The 16,443-nt window shown below is 35.2% G+C and overlaps 1 protein-coding gene across 1 annotated transcript; it reads right to left on the bottom strand.

Moving 5' to 3' along the window:
- Positions 1–7,004: 7,004 nt before the first annotated feature.
- Positions 7,005–9,654, bottom strand: LOC107809861 (chaperone protein dnaJ 8, chloroplastic). The gene is made up of 3 exons (XM_016634555.2): positions 9,135–9,654; positions 8,766–8,834; positions 7,005–7,422 (listed from the first exon to the last, which is right to left on the bottom strand). Exons 1-3 carry the CDS (start codon positions 9,360–9,362, stop codon positions 7,237–7,239), a joined length of 483 nt encoding a protein of 160 aa, XP_016490041.1. The 5' UTR covers positions 9,363–9,654; the 3' UTR covers positions 7,005–7,236.
- Positions 9,655–16,443: the final 6,789 nt, after the last annotated feature.

Raw genomic sequence — 16,443 nt, 5'->3', positions numbered from 1 at the left:
TGGAGCATCCATAATTTCAGAGCATTATGCAGCAAGTTTGGAGTCAGAACTATGATGGAACACATCTGTAATAGATTTGGTGCAAACTGAAGACTATAAATACACAACTGAAGGACACTAATGCCTATGTGGCTTTATACAAACAAAAGCTGGAGCAGGCAAGAGAAAAATTGGCTATTGTTCATAACCAAATTCAACAGAATCCTTTGGCACAAGGCTTATTGGATCTAGAGAAAGATACATTAGCTGACATTAAGAAATGGAGCAATGTTGAGGAAAAAGCGATGAGATAGAAGTCCAAGGCTAGCTGGATTGAATGTGGGGATGCCAATACTAAGTATTTTAATGCTCAGTGGAAGATTAGATCCATCCAGAACAACATAACATCCATATATACTTATACAAGAATAAAGATAACAGATCCCAACTTAGTTAAGGAGGAGTTCATCAGTGTGTTTCAGTATTTGATGGAAGATTGTGCTACTGAAATGCCATGTGCAAACACAACTATAACTAAGGAAGGGCCATGCTTAACTATATCACAACAAATAAGTTTAATTCGGGATATTACAAATGAGGAGATCACCACTGCAGTATGGGAGATGCCTAAAGACAAAGCACCAGAGGTTGATGGGTTCCTTGTGGAGTTATTTGCCAGAAACTGGGAGACAGTGAAAAAGGATATATTTGCAGTTGTGAAATTTTGTTTTCTACTAGCAGCCTACTTGGAATGATCAACACTACAACTAATACAACACTTTAACAGTTAAGGACTATAGGCTTATTGCATGTTGTACTACAATATATAAGATCATATCCAAAGTCATTACAAGAAGGGTCAAATCTGTTCTTGATGGGTTGATTGATCACTCTCAATCAACATTCATTGAACGGAAGAGTATTGACAACATTCTGCTAAGCTATGAATTGTTTAAAGGTTACTCTAGAAAAGGTGTCTCTCCTAGATGTGTGATGAAGGTGGATCTGAGAAAAGCTTATGATACTCTGAAATGGAGTTTTCTTAGGAAAATACTTATTGATCGGGGGTTTCCATTCAAGTTTGTGCAATGGATAATGACATGTGTTACCACAGTATCATATTCCTTGGTACTAAATGGAGGACTGACAAAGCCTTTCAAAGGAAAGGGAGGGATTAGGCAAGGAGACCTAATGTCTTCATACTTGTTTGTTATTGCAATGAAATGTCTGGGTAGGGAACTGGGACAATTGCACAAGAATAGAAACTTCAATTTTCATCCTAAGTGCAGAAAGTTGAACAACACACATATATGTTTTGCTGATGATCTTTTGATGTATTGCAAAGCTGATTTTGAGTCCATCAAGATCCTAAATGTTGCCTTCCACAGATTCTCAGTTGTCTCTGGTTTACAGGCAAATGACAACAAAAGTGCTATATACATGGCTGAAATTTCTCAAGTTGAAAAATAAAAAATCCTTGCTACATTGATTTTCACTGAAGGAAAGCTTCCATTCAAATACTTGGGGATTCCTTTAGATTCTAAAAGGTTAGCAGTCTATCAATATTTATCTCTTATTGAGAAGATAACAACAAGAATCACATGTTGGTCCGCTAAACTTCTATCTTATGCTGGTAGGTGTCAACTGATAAAGGCTGTTATATTTGGCATTCAAACCTATTGGGCGCAGATATTTGTTCTTCCAAAGAAGGTGATGAAAGCAATTGAAGCAATATGTAGAACATTCCTATGGGCTGGTACTGCTACTATCTCAAAGAAGGCACTAGTAGCTTGGGAAAAGGTATGCAGACCAACAGCTGCTGGAGGACTCAATATACTAGACATAAAAATATGGAACAAAGCAGCAATTATGAAACATCTATGGGACATAACAAGGAAAAAGGACTGTTTATAGATAAGGTGGGTACACAACTTTTATATAAAGAATAGGAACTTGAAAATAATGGACACACCTAAGACAACATCTTGGGTGGTGAGAAATATACTAGACAGTAGAAATTTGATCATGAAACATCAACAACTTCAAGGAAACATACACAACAGGCTGCAGACAATGTGCAAGAATGCAGAATTTCATATTAAGCAGATGTACTTGAAGTTGATACCAGATTACCTAGAGTTGAATGGAAGAGTTTGATGATGCACACAAATATACATCCCAGATATAAATTCACCCTTTGGCTTGCAGCACAACAGGGGTTAGCTACAATGGAAAGATTATTGAAGATTGGCATTCAAGTTCCTGCAGCTTGTGCATTCTATGGATATAGTCTTGAATCCTTCAGCCACTTGTTCTTTGAGTGCACAAACACAAAGAAATTGTGGTCCAGACTATGCTTATGACTGGGATATAAGAGGAACATTGGAGGCTGGGAACCAGAGTTGAAATGGGCATGCAAGAAAGCTAAGAGCAGAAGAGGTTCAAATGCTATAACCAGTTGTGTTTTTGCAATAACTCCTACATTGATTTGGAGGGAGAGAAACAGAATCAGATTTGATAAAGCTAAGTTTGATGAGCTTCAACTATGCAGAGAGATAGTGCTACACATACATATCATAGGGAAGAGCACATGCAAATGGAAGTAAGTATTGCAACAACTGGATTGGATTCCAAGATGAAACTAAGAGTAGAAACTTTGAAGTAGTTGGCTAAACAAGTGTATGCATTGTGAAGTAATATAGGATAGATAGACATAAATTGTTAAATAGCATAATGTGATATACGTGGGAGTAGCTTGTCAAAGCTGCTCCTCGGACTCAATCATACAAAATTTTGAGTATCAATAGAATATAATTTTAACTCAAAAAAAATATAAAATATGGCCGGCTATTTGTGTAAATAGTGTATCTGGCTTATTTTTTATTATTTTGAATCGAAATAAAAATGAGAGTAAAACATATAAATTGAATTGACAGTTGTAAAAACTAAAAAGAGAAAAAAGAAAGATGAAGCGTTGCACCAGGAACAAGTCAACACGTGCAGCCAGAAAGGGGTGCCCGACAAGCCCAACCGCTCGGACTAAAAATGAATACTCCTACTCTTGTTAGAGAAATACTCGCAAAATCAAATCGATAGGGTTTAAGGGTTTTAAGCAAAATAGAGAGAAAGGAGAAAGGGCAACAAATGGAGAAGAATACAGGAAGTGAGACGAAGAAAATGAATGGTGGAGGAGGGTTCAGGGCAAAATTAGAGCATGTCCTATATAGCGGCGAAAAGAAGCACGTCGTAGCTGGCATCGCCGTCATCAGCGTCGTCTTTGGCGTGCCCTGGTACTTCATGACCCGAGGTTCGTAACTTTTCTTCCCAAATATTTTACATAAGTTATCCAAGTCGCCTCGCCCAGTATAGCAACAATTAATTAAGTCTCCATCTTAAACTAATTGGGTCTAATGTATGAATCAATAATATCCTATTGTTCCAATCGAGCTGTTTCATTCCACTTCTCAATAGGAAGTTGGTAATTTTTCTGCCTTCCAAATTACCTCCCTTGACTCTGAATCTCATTTATTTGTTACCCTGCTACTGATCTGAGACTACTATAAGAAGTCGAATAAAGCTCAGATATTTAACCTATTGTAGTTTATAATGCATAAATGCCTTTAAGGATTGAAAGATTATTAGTTCTTGTGAAATTAGGTAATCTTATTGATTTTCTCCTCTTATGTGGATTTTGTCCCTTCATTTATATTGTTATTATTCTCGCAGTGTTGGTCTCTTTGTTTTTCTGGTAGACGAAATTAAACTGGCAACAATTAATGCCCTTCTTGCCTGCTTGTTGCAATAAAGCAAATGCTGATTTTATTATTCGATATTTTCCAAGTCGCCTAGTTGTTACAACGAATAAATAAATGTTGTTTTGAGCTGTCATCTGCTGAATTATTCAGTTTTGCTTCAAAGGAAGATAAAAGAGATAATTTTCTGTTCTTTATGGTGGTGGTGGAGGGGGAGTGTTTGGTTCGGGTTGTTCTTTGATTACCTTAGGAATGGAAGCTGTTAGGATGTGTCTATGCTATAGAAAAAACAGGTATGTAAAAAACCGAATATATGGGCAGTACAGCTTTTGTAGATAACGGACATTATGAGGTAAGGTGGTTTGACAAGTCTGGAATACTATTCACCCTGAATAAGGCTGAAATGAAAGAAACCCTCTTCTTTTCATTTAACAAAAATGAAACAGGAAGTCCATTTGTATATAGTAAGAGAAGATCCGAGAGAAACAGATGCTTTTAAAATGAAATTTCACTTTCGGTAGTGCTTCTGAATAACTTCATCTCACAAAAAGATTGTTGGTATAGCTCTTCATCAAAAGATTGTTGGTATAGCTCTTCATCAAAAGATTGTTGGTATAGCTCTTCATCAAAAGATTGTTGGTATAGCTGCACTACCCTCATCCCCAGCTAAATAACTGCTGTAGAGGTTCCTAGTTAATAAGGTTCTGTAGGCCTATGAAGTGTGCTGATACAAAAATATTATTTGCTTTTGACTCTTTGGATTTTGTCGTTACGGGGTTAGGTCAAACCTATTGCTAGAAACTAACTTAATAACTGTACACAAGTCGGTAAGGTGGTTTGAGGGACTTTATGAGGTAAGGTGGTTTGACAAGGCTGGAATGCATTCACTCTGAATAAGGTGGAACAAAAGAAACCCTCTCCTTATCATTTAACTGAAATGGAATAAGAAGGCAATCTGCATATAGTAAGAGAAGGTTCGAAGAAATGGATGCTTTTAAAATGAAATTTCTCTTTCGGTAGTTGTTCTAAATAACTTCATCTCATGAAAAGATTGTTGGCATAGCTCTTTATCAAAAGATTGTTGGTATAGGTGCACTACCCTCATCCCCGGCTAAATAATTGCTGTAGAGGTTCCTAGTTAATAAGGTTATGTACGCCTATGGAGTGTGCTGATACAACAATATTATTTGCTTTTGACTGTCTATGGATTTTGTCGTTAAGGGGTTAGGTCAAATCAATTGCTAGAAACTAACAAGTCGATAACTAAAAGATACTACTCTAAAGATATAAAAGGAAATGGATGTGCCATGTACAAGCTTTATTTGAATCCTAAGGGGTTGTTTGGTTCAATAGTGGGATAGACAAGGATATCCCATGGGATAAGTGGATTAGTTATCCCACCTTATATATGGATAGCTAAACCATCTTTTTTATATAAAATTTATACCAGTATTAGCGATTTCAAATGGTCAATTCAGCTTCTGATACCAACTTTTATGCAACTAATGTTATTGTACATCGTATGTAGGTCTTCGTTTCACTTCTTGGAATGGTATTGTGAAAAAAAAAAAGAAATGCTGGATGCAAGTTTTAGAATATAAAGAAATAGATAAATAAATAATAAAGCGGTGAAGAATGCCCTATCATGCTGATCCAAATAAGAGCTTTTTGTTACTCACTTGTTGTATGACCCTTCTTGAGGCTTTCTTATCCTTTCTCCTTTCCTCCTTTTGCTTTTCTTTTTCCCAATCCTTGTTCTGTTTAGAAAGATAAAATCATACTACATTACAAGCTATGGACGATGTGTTTGACCATTTGTGGTATTCCTCTTAACCTTTTTATCTGCTGCGGGAGCATTGTTGGATTAAAGAAGCTATAAAATACATTTGTCTTCGGACGACTCACTCCATCTGTGGATACAAGGAAAGGGTGGAAACTGATGATTCTTCTTTTTTCCTTTTTCTTTGGAAGGCTCCAAGCAACAATCTCACCAGGATTACCTGGAAAAAGCTGATAAGGCAAGGAGTGCAAGACTCTCTGCTGGTTCATCTTCAGCTAAATAATGGACGCCACAGAAAGAGTTACTTTAATCAAGTTTGCTGTGCCGGTTCCTTCAGGCTTTTGAGTTAGGAGCATGGTATTCTGAGGACATGTTTAAATGCCTCTTTTGGACAAACTTGTGTTATATTGCATACAAAACCAGTCACAACGGAATAACATAGTTTGTGTTCTTTATCCTCATAGAAGCTGGAGTTGAAAATATTGAAATTCATTCAATTCTCTTGGACTTGCATTTTGAATCTCCGTTGCTTGTATTGTTGCGGAATGTAGCCTTTCTTGTCACGTTTAGTAATGATTAACACGTGGATTAACTTAAAATGATGAGATTTGCTTCATTTGGTCGTGTCGTATATTACTTTATCTTCTCCGGTTCTTATGCTATTATTATTATGTCTATGGTTTTTGTCGATGATACCTAATATTGTCTCTTTCGTCTTCTTGAGCCGATGATCTACCGAAAACAGCCTCTACTCCCCGGGTAGGGGTAAGGTTTGCGTACCCACTCGTGGGAATTCACTGGGTTGTTGTATATTACTTTATTGTTTTAACCTGCATTGTTTATAATTGACTAATGTGTCGTTTTGTTCATAGACTATAGTTATGATAAATTAAAGGTAATACAGATACTGATATGAGGTAAATACAGGAATTGTCTTGCAATGAATAGTACAGATCTGTTATTCTGTATTCAGAATATTAAATTTGTTAATAGATATGCTCGTATACATTTTTGTTTTATATAAATAAATTAAATTTAAAATTATTAACATGTATTTCAATATATATTTGCACAAAATAATTCAGAAGAGATTTTTTTTAATTTACTAAAACAAGGTGTGTCGAGTATCTGGATCAAAGGGAAGACCATCAGATCTAGAAAAACCGAACCTTACCCTTGCAAGAGGCTATTTCCAATCAACACATAGTTTTAACTATAATATGGTAAAATGGTACTTCATTTGGTGATGTCTATTTTTTTTTTTTTTTTTTTTTGATAGTGCTTCATTTGGTGATGTCTTCTGATTAGTTTTTTCGAACCATTAGACCATAACCATTTCCACCCCTCAACCCCCAGAGAAAAATAGCACAACAGTTCCATATATGGCAAGGTGAATTGATGTACAATGTTTGATCATTTGCCATCAACAGCTGTTTTCATTGGTATCGTCATCATTGTTGCTACTACGAAGTTGTACTCAGTAATGCCAGTAATTGAAGGTAAAAAAAAATCTTTATTTATGAACGAGATGCATATCACATCATCACAGCTAATAAGAACAAATAAGGAGAGAACCCCAACTATGTACATAAGTACTCTCCCCACATCTTCTTGAATTATATGTACAGAAACCTCGAACCATCCTTGATTTCATCAAAGATGGGTGGGTCTTCGAATTTTGGATTTTCGACAAATAGATGATTTCCAAATCCAAAGTCATTAAGATCAGATGTAAGGATTAATATGAGAAGTATAGTCACGAATGCCAGCGCCTTCCCATCCCATCCACTCTTCCCACATGTCCCAATCTGGTTCATTCATTCCTCTCATTGATTCATCATTATTATCATCATATTCCTCATATATCTCCATCTCTGCTCTTGTTTCACCCCTCAAATTACTCATCACAACCTGCACCACAAACAACCCCATCAGAAAAAGAGAGTTTTTCTATGATAAACATAAAAATAATTACATTCCAATTCCAAACAAAGTTTTAAGTAAAAATGACGTGCCAATTTCCAAATAAGTTGGGGGTTGTTTGGTAATGATGAATAAGCAAAAATAATCTCAAGATGAAAATTTAGTGCCGGCTTATTCCTTATTTTTGGTTAATGACCCTGGAATAAGTTACACCCCACGAGATAAGTTATCCCGAGTTTAAATTAGTACCGGAATATCTTATACATACAAGAAAGTGGAATAATAATCCAAAAATAAAATTATAGAAATGACAATCCCAAAATTAATGGTACAAATTACTAATCCTACCATAACTTGTCATCAAACCCATCGACCCCTAAAGAAGACCACTTTTACAAGTTCATTACGCACTAAAGATAGTGACATTATATCAGGTAATTGGCAGAGCTTTCAACTATACTATGTTTGTAAAACCAACAAGTGGAGTGATTGGTACCAAGTAAAGCCTTTGTTTATGCAAAAAGTCATATTCCATTCAAGCTCTACAAGTTAAGGGTCCACCACTTTGATGTGTTCTCAAGAAAAGTTTAGCTCTTTCATATTCTAAGTAATCTCCTCCGACCCTAACGACAAATTTCACACCTGTGTACCAACACGGGTAACACCAAATTTACACCAACCATTACACCATTTTTTATACCAACAAAAAATTTATTTCTTCTCTCTTTTATATTATATTATTATCTTCTATTTAAATTTTATTTTTTATTTTCTTACATTTGCATTTTTCATTTTTAAATAATGGTTATATTTCTTTTTATACAATTATAATAATAATAAAATTAACTTATAATTTTATATAAATATAATATATACAAAAATTAATATATCAAAAAATAGGATATAAAATTAAAATTATAAAGATCTTAATATAAAAATTAATTATTATATACATAATATATGATAAATTAAAAGTCCAAAAATATAAAAAGATGAATAAAATAATAGTAAGTTAAATTTGGCGTTGATGAATAGTGTATATTCACGCACTATAATGCTGCAAGATTTGGTGTTCCAAGATTTGGTGTTCCATTAGAGCAAAAAAATATAATTTTACACCAAATTTAGATTTGGTGCAAAAAATAATGCGAGATGCCCTTATGTTCTCTACTTTAAAATCGGAATAAAAGACACCAGATAATACATTCTACTTGACTTGAATTGGAAATTAACATACAATACTATGCACATATTATCATTAATGCAATCCAAAATCAGAAATAAAATAAATGAATCAACATAAAATCTAAGTAATATGCAAGAAAACTTACATCGTATGCTTCATTGATTTGGTGAAACTGAACGCCACAATTGTTTCCTCTACATACGTCCGGGTGATACTGTAATCCAATTAAATACATCATATTAATTAACATTCTGTTATATAGAATATATAGGATGAAAAAGAAAAAAAAACACCAAAATAGGCAATGACCGGATTAAACTGCAATAACTTCGCAGAAGCAAATTTGCTTCTTTTTCCTTTCAAATTTTCAGATTTAAACTAGAAATCCGATAATCGAGCTTAAACAGTAAACACCATTAAAACAATTAAAGGATATTATTTTCTTTTTCATTGTGAGTTTAAATAAATCATAAAGCAACAATTTAGATGGGAGTATAAAAGGAGAAAGAAATACCTTAAGAGCAAGCTGTCTAAAGGCCTTTCTGACCTCAGATTCAGAGGCACCGGGTTGAATCCTTAACGTCTTGTATGGATCAGCCACGGTAGAGGATACACAAGAAACCCTAAATCCATTTTTGTTATTTTTGGTCTTCTTCTTTGATATGTTCCTCAAACGAAACAAAGATGCAGAGGCTGCACCACAACCCCCAATACCTCCCAACATTCCCATTGCCGTAGCCATTGAAGATTTGAGTGAACAAAAAATAGAGAGCTATACCCAACCAAAAATTTAACTATTAAAATATATGCCCACAATAGGAACTAGCAATCTTTAAATAGATTAAAGAAATATCTAATGTCAATCAATTAACTGCAATAAATCCAAAAGAGGGCTAAAATACAGCGAACCAAAATGGGAATGAGACTATTTAATATCGAATAAATGTTCGTTAAAAACGTCAACAACTTGTGAAAAAGGGCGAATATGAAATGGAGAGGTAGATAGGAGAGGGATTTATAATGGAATGGTTGTGGTAAATAATTCATATAGGGGGTGGGGGAAGATTCTTATCCAGGAACAAAGAGTGGTGATAATGGTGAATATGGAGGTGACGTGTCTGTCTCTTTTTTGGGAGATGACGTGTCGGTTGTGGAGCGGTTTTAGCTTTATTTGAATGGTTTATACGTGAGGAGAGAGAGTAGTGAGGCCCATTGGCCCGTTCTTATCCAGACTTTTGACTCTTTGCATATTCGTCTCTTCTTCTCTTTCGTTACAGTTTGTTTTTCACTCCTTCCTAATTTTCATTCGTTTAAATTGTGTTTATTTGACTGAATAATTCTAAAATTGACGTCCCCAGCTTTTAGTAGAGTTAAAACTGTCTTATTCCCTTATTTCAAATACCGCTCTAATTAATTTATCCTAATTTTTCGTCCTATTTTTGTTAATTGCTTTAAAGGTTGTCAAATTTTAAAAATTAAAGAACTTTTCATATATAATTATATTTTTTTTTGAATTAAATATTGTAAGATATGAGTTAAAAGAGTGAGTCGAAATGGACAGATAATGTTTACTTTATCCCGATTTATTTGGCATTGTTCTTTTGCTCATCTCACGAAAATTGTCATCTTATATTTGGAATTACATTTTTAATTATATTTTAATTGTTCGGTAAATATTGTGCTGAGTATTATGTTATTTAACAGCTTGCTTGGATAGTTGTTAACTATTGTACTATATTGTCTTACCACTTAAAATATAATTTTTTTATAGTTATCATATTGTTAAATTTATTGTTGCATAACGATGAAAAATATCATTTTTTAACGATAAATTTGGTGTGATTCCGTCGTTATTTGATCTTTTTCTCCTATCTTATCTTTTTTATTATTAAATAATCTATTTTATCTTTTGTTCTATTTTTTTATAAATATACTATTTTTTATAATATTATAAATTTATTCTACATATTAATAACGCCTAATATCATAAAATAATACATCTTATCTATATATTATATTTATTAAAATAATATAATACAATGAAAATTAAAAGAGTAGTGCAAGATAAGATCTAGTAGATTCGACCAAAAAAAATGAAGATCAAAATCGAGGGAAAGAGAGCATATGAGGTGGCTCCAAGTCATCACATGTGGCTCAGTGTTAATCCAGTACAGAAGGCGCGTTCGTACACTTCGGGAACTGTGTGAAGATAGGAACCGTCGGCGACTCAGCCGGTAAATGGCTGTCCCTCAAATTCCTTTTTCTGGATAATGTATATCCGTTGGATTGCCGTGGCAAACAGACCGTAACGCGTAGATGAGCTTCATTATTAACACACGTGGCATACATGCAGAGCAAACGTTGATCTTGCATTTTTTAGTATTTTATTTTATGGGCTTTAATTAAGCTGTTTCCGAAATTACTAGCAGCAATCGGCCTTTTTGGTTAAATATATTTTTCTACTTGTATCGTTAGGAAACTATCAGTTATGTTCATTTATAAGAATCTTATAAAAATTAATTAATTTATAAAATATTACTAATATTAGTCAATTAGTAATTTATAGCCAAAAAATATTAATTTTTTGCTTTTTTTTAAGTAGGTATTATTATAATACATTGGGTACATCTTAAGGAGCTTGTATCTCAATTTTGGAATAATTTGGTGGAGTTTTAAGGTGCTTTGAATTGAAAATTTGAAGTAGAAGATGAACATGAAAAAATGATATGTGTATCACATTGTGTATCATAGTATATCAATTGTGTATCACATGTATATCCATGTATACCTATATGTGAGATACATGCTTGATACATGTGTCGCAAAAGAATTTTTTGAACTTGATTTTAGTTAAGAATTTTGACACTAATTAGTCCAAATCACTTCCAATCTTCCTCAAATTTTGTATATTGACTCATCTATATGTTATCAATGAATTTCAACTATACCCATTGAAAAAGGTCATTTTTTTCTCAGATTTTTAGATATGTATATATATATTTGTATTTCATCACCTTATTTGCTACCTCATCCATGAAATTTTCTTTCCGTATTGCATCTAATGTTACTAATCACGCTTAAAAATATGAAAAGAGATTTTTGCGTGTGATTCTTGGAGAGAAAAAAACTTATTTATTTGAGTTTTTAATTTTTATATGTGCTTTGCTAGTTTTGGTAAGTCTAAGATTAATGGTTAAAGATTGGTAAGTTGAAACTTATTTGGGACATTTCTATAAGTTTCCCTATATTATTTGGTGTACACATATTACGCCATTCGATTTTTTGAGCACGCTTTCTCTGTACTAATTGTAGTAATTCTCCACATGGAATTGTTCTCGTAAAACACAAGTAATGTCATGGGCAGCTTTCCAGCCATGCACCATGACCTCTTGGACGCGCCCCATGGCGTCCTAACAAGCCTCCCAATGCCTAGTGTCATGGACGACCCGCGTGGTCTTGGCTGTGACAAGCGCGCATATGCCTCTGTCGCCCCATCGATAGCCCTCGCCAGTGCCCAGCCACAAGTAAATGCCAATAGTGCCCCACGCGCAGACAACGCCGCACACGCATATCGTGATGCCAAAGACAAGGTTACTGATAACAGACTTGTTCCTACCTTATAGAAAACTAAGTCATTTTCATTGTAAATATATAATAGTTTTATTTCATGTACTTCCATTATGTTCCTCTAGCTTAGTTAGGTCAAGTCTTGTAACTTTGGTTAACTTTTTCTTAAGTACTATTAGGGGGATCAAGTAATCAAACTTTCTAGTAAGAAAATAATTCTTTGTACTGGTGTCTCTCCCCCTCGACACCGTATTGCTTTTCTGTAATAACTTTCATTAATGCAATTAAGTTTTCACTTTCGATAGACTGGGTGGTGCGACAATGTTCACTAAGATAGACCTGTAGACAAGTTATTGGCAAGTTCGGATTACAGAGGGTGATGAACACAAGACGACCTGTGTGACAAGATATGGATCTTATGACTTTCTGGTTATGCCATTCGGCTTGACTAACACTCCAGCCACATTTTGCACCCTGATGAACCAAGTCTTCCGAAAGTACATTGACGAATTCATGGTGGTCTACTTGGATGACATTGTGGTATATAGCCAAACACTGAAAAAACACCTAGAGCACTTGCGGAAGTTCCTATCTCGATTGTGGGAGTACGAATCATATGTGAAGCTATCTAAGTGCTCCTCTACTCAAAAACAGATTGACTTCCTCGAACATATCATCGAGGAAGGGCGGATCAAGATGTACCTACAGAAGATTCAGGCTATCACAGATCGGCCGCCGCCTAAGGATATCTACACCTTGAGGGCGTTCCTTGGAATATGCAACTTCTATCTGCAATTTGTGAAAAAATACTCCCTCATCGCAGTGCCATTGATATAACTCCTCAAAAAGGTCACGCCTTGGGATTGGGGACCCAAGCGAGCGGAGGCATTCAACGCATTGAAAGCGTCTATGTCTAGTAGCCCCGTCTTGTCCCTCCTTGATTTTGCCAAGTCATTCGAGGTACTAATGGAGGCCTCTGACTATGCCTTTGGCGGAGTATTGCTACAAAAAGGGCATCATGTAGCAAACGAGAGCCGGAAGCTGAAGGATGTAGAGCGCCGCTATACCGCCAATGAGAAATAATTATTGCATGTCGTCCATAGCTTACGCCTTTGGAGGCACTATCTGCTAGGAACCCCGTTCGTAGTCAAGACAAACAACACATCTGTTAGCCATTTCATGACCCAGTCGAAGCTAAATGGTCGATAGACCAGGTGGCAGGAACTCCTGGCGGAATTTCACTTCAACCTGGAGTACCAAAGTAGGAAAACTAATTGTCACACCTCCTTTTTACCTACACCCCGCAAATGGGCGTAAAAGGAGTTTTTTCAATTAAAGGACAATCGAAGTGAGATTTATTATTTAATTCAGAGTCGCCACTTGGGAGATTTATGGTGTCGCAAGTCACCGGTTGAATCCCGAATCGAGGAAAAGATTAACTCTGTATTACAGTCCGCGAACCAGAAATCCAGACAAGGAATTCTGTTAACCCGGGAGAAGGTGTTAGGCATTCCCGAGTTCCGTGGTTCTAGCACGGTCGCTCAACTGTCACATTCGGCTTATTTATCTGACTTTAACAATTATGAGCTTATATGCAAGTTTTAACTCTTTACCGCTTTTATTATTATCATTATTATTTTAACAGAGAATTGCAACGCTGTGAAGACGTATCTCGAACCAGGTCACATCAATGTACCCATGGTTGTCGACACATTTCAACTCCGTGGGGATTTGGATTTGGGTAACATAAATGTGCACCCGAATTTGAGAAGGTAATGTTATTTAAAGTACGCGCCTAAAGAGATTAACGCATGGTTATTTTGGGAAAAAGGCCGTGAAGTTCGCTAAGCGGCCAATCCCGAGTTCTAAGTAATTAATACATACATTTGTGAGGGCCCCACAATCTATGCGTTTTACTAGGTGAGGCTCGTCTTGTTTATTTTAAAAGGACAATCCTAAAGTGACTACATTTTACTACTAAAGTTGAGATTATGAATTGAACACGAGATTGACACACAGTAATATCAAAACAAACTAACTATTCTTTGATTAATTTAAACTAACATTATTAGATGAATGGGTTATTAGAAGAACCAAATGTAATACCAAGCCATTTTTGAACTCTTTTTACAACTGTCGAAAATACCTCAGTATTTGAAAATTGACGTTAGGCTAACATTATTCAATTAACCATTTTGTTAGCTTTGAACCTATATGATGATACCTTCAATTCATTTGAATCCAAAAAAAAAAACTTGGAAAAACGGTAGCTCACATGGTCTAGATACAATCCATTTAGGTACATTTACACGAACCAGTCTTATTACAGAAAAACTAAACATTATACATATGCAACCCTATGACTCATTAATCAGTCAACTACATATTTAGACAAAGAAAGGAAAACTCTATTCGAGCACAAATCTAAACAGGAGGAATTCAACAGGAACAAAGCCTGGTCAACACTTCATTTCGCTTCAAGCCAAGAGTGTACAAATGTGTACCTGGAAGAAATACAATGGGGAAGAAGAAGAGAGGAAGGTCAGCAGCAGCAGTAGCAAACATCAGTTGCAACAGCAATGCAACAAAAGATAACCAGCAGCGACTCAGGAAACCAGTTAAAATTCCTAGCAATACCAACAACAACACAAACACTCAGTAACTGACCCCAAACCAGCTTGATAGCAACCAAATATCAATCAAAACACAAGCAGAAACACCCCTAGAATTCAGTAATCAAGAAAACTCGAAAATACAACTCCACAGTTAAAGCTGAAGCTCATTTCAGTTTCAATGGGATAACACTAGTTGAACTAGACTAACTCTTAAAACTCTCTTCTAGTTTTTCAGAATGTTCAACCCCTTAAGATTTCCAGAATGTTCTCCTCCCCCCCTTAACTGTGTCCCCCTCCTCCCCTTTATAGCCAAACTTTTTAACCCTTTAGCTCTTAGGAGCATTCCGCTAATTAAGAGAGTGTTTCTGCCCATGATATTCCCTGACAGCCACTACTACATATTTTTCTCTTTTTTAATCCAAGATTATGGGTAACTTAACTTATTTAATCAACTTCCCATGCCATTAAGTCTTGTTCCCCACTATTACTAAATAATTCATTAGTTTATTGATACTTTAGTACCCTACTGTCAGCCATTCAAACTAAAGCATTTTTCAAGTTTTGACACCCCAAATTACCCCTGTGATGCCCTGAACAACTATTCTACCTCAAACCCCTGTGACCACATCAGCTATAACCAATTCTTAAATAAGAAACCTAATCACTGATTAACCTAAACTAATCCTTAATTAATGACTGAAAATAAATGAACTGACTCTAAACCAATAAACACATCAGCTATAACCAATTCAAACTTATCATAATCAGTTAACGAATCAAGCTAGAAACTTAGTTTAGATCAAATATCATCAGAATGAAACCAATGATTCCGGGCAACATATATTGAACTATTAAGTTCAGATTGATTCACACAGATACAGTGAATAAGCTAGCCAATTCTAACCTAAACAAGAACAAATGAACACTGAACGAAACAAACTGAACTCATATGAAAAAACATGGTGAATAACAATGAGAAAGGGAAATTGGAACAATTTAAAATAAATGATACCAACAGGCTTATTTCAACACAAAATTAGAACAGAAAAGAAACAGGAGGGTAAACCTACTGGAATGAACCAAAAATTAAACTATTATCATGTTAATCTAACATTCAATCATAACAGACTAATCGACGACACTTATTCAATCGATTACACAAATTATAACATATAACAATCGACAACAAACGGAAGCAATGATAAAATTGGACCAAATAAAGGGTCTGATGGAGAAAGAAAAGAGTAATTGATAAAATTTGAACTCATCTTAAACAAACAAACAACAAAACATGAAAAACAAACAGAGAAACAGAAGAAATACCTCTGAACTCAGACCTATCTCTCACTCGCTCTGCTCGTAACTCCGACTTGAGCCTTTTGGGGTAAAAATGGACTTTAATCGAGTGTTCTCAACTGAGAACACTCGACTAAAGTCGATTAGAACCCCCAATTTTTCCTCGGACTACCTCTAGGTTTGGTGTTAGGGTTTGTTTGTTCGATTTGGTATTTGAATAGTTTCGATGAGATTCGAACGAAACTGGGGTGTGATTTGGGACTGGGGAGGTCTAGTGGTCAACGGGTGTAAGTTTGGGGGCGATTGGGTAAACTAGGTTTTTTGGTCGGATTTTTCGATCTAAGA

This window comes from Nicotiana tabacum, chromosome 6, assembly GCF_000715075.1.
Source record: "Nicotiana tabacum cultivar K326 chromosome 6, ASM71507v2, whole genome shotgun sequence".
NCBI lineage: Eukaryota > Viridiplantae > Streptophyta > Magnoliopsida > Solanales > Solanaceae > Nicotiana > Nicotiana tabacum.
Note: the sequence above shows the minus strand (reverse complement) of the source record. Positions and strands in the feature narration are given on the sequence as shown.

What these genes read in the sequence shown, in the direction of transcription:
- LOC107809861 (XM_016634555.2), bottom strand. Translation starts at nt 9,362, where the DNA reads ATGGCTACGGCAATGGGAATGTTGGGAGGTATTGGGGGTTGTGGTGCA. An exon ending in TTAGACAGCTTGCTCTTAAG is followed by an intron (nt 8,835 to 9,134) that starts GTATTTCTTTCT and finishes ATTGGATTACAG; the next exon opens with TATCACCCGGACGTATGTAG. An exon ending in AAATCAATGAAGCATACGAT is followed by an intron (nt 7,423 to 8,765) that starts GTAAGTTTTCTT and finishes TTTGTGGTGCAG; the next exon opens with GTTGTGATGAGTAATTTGAG.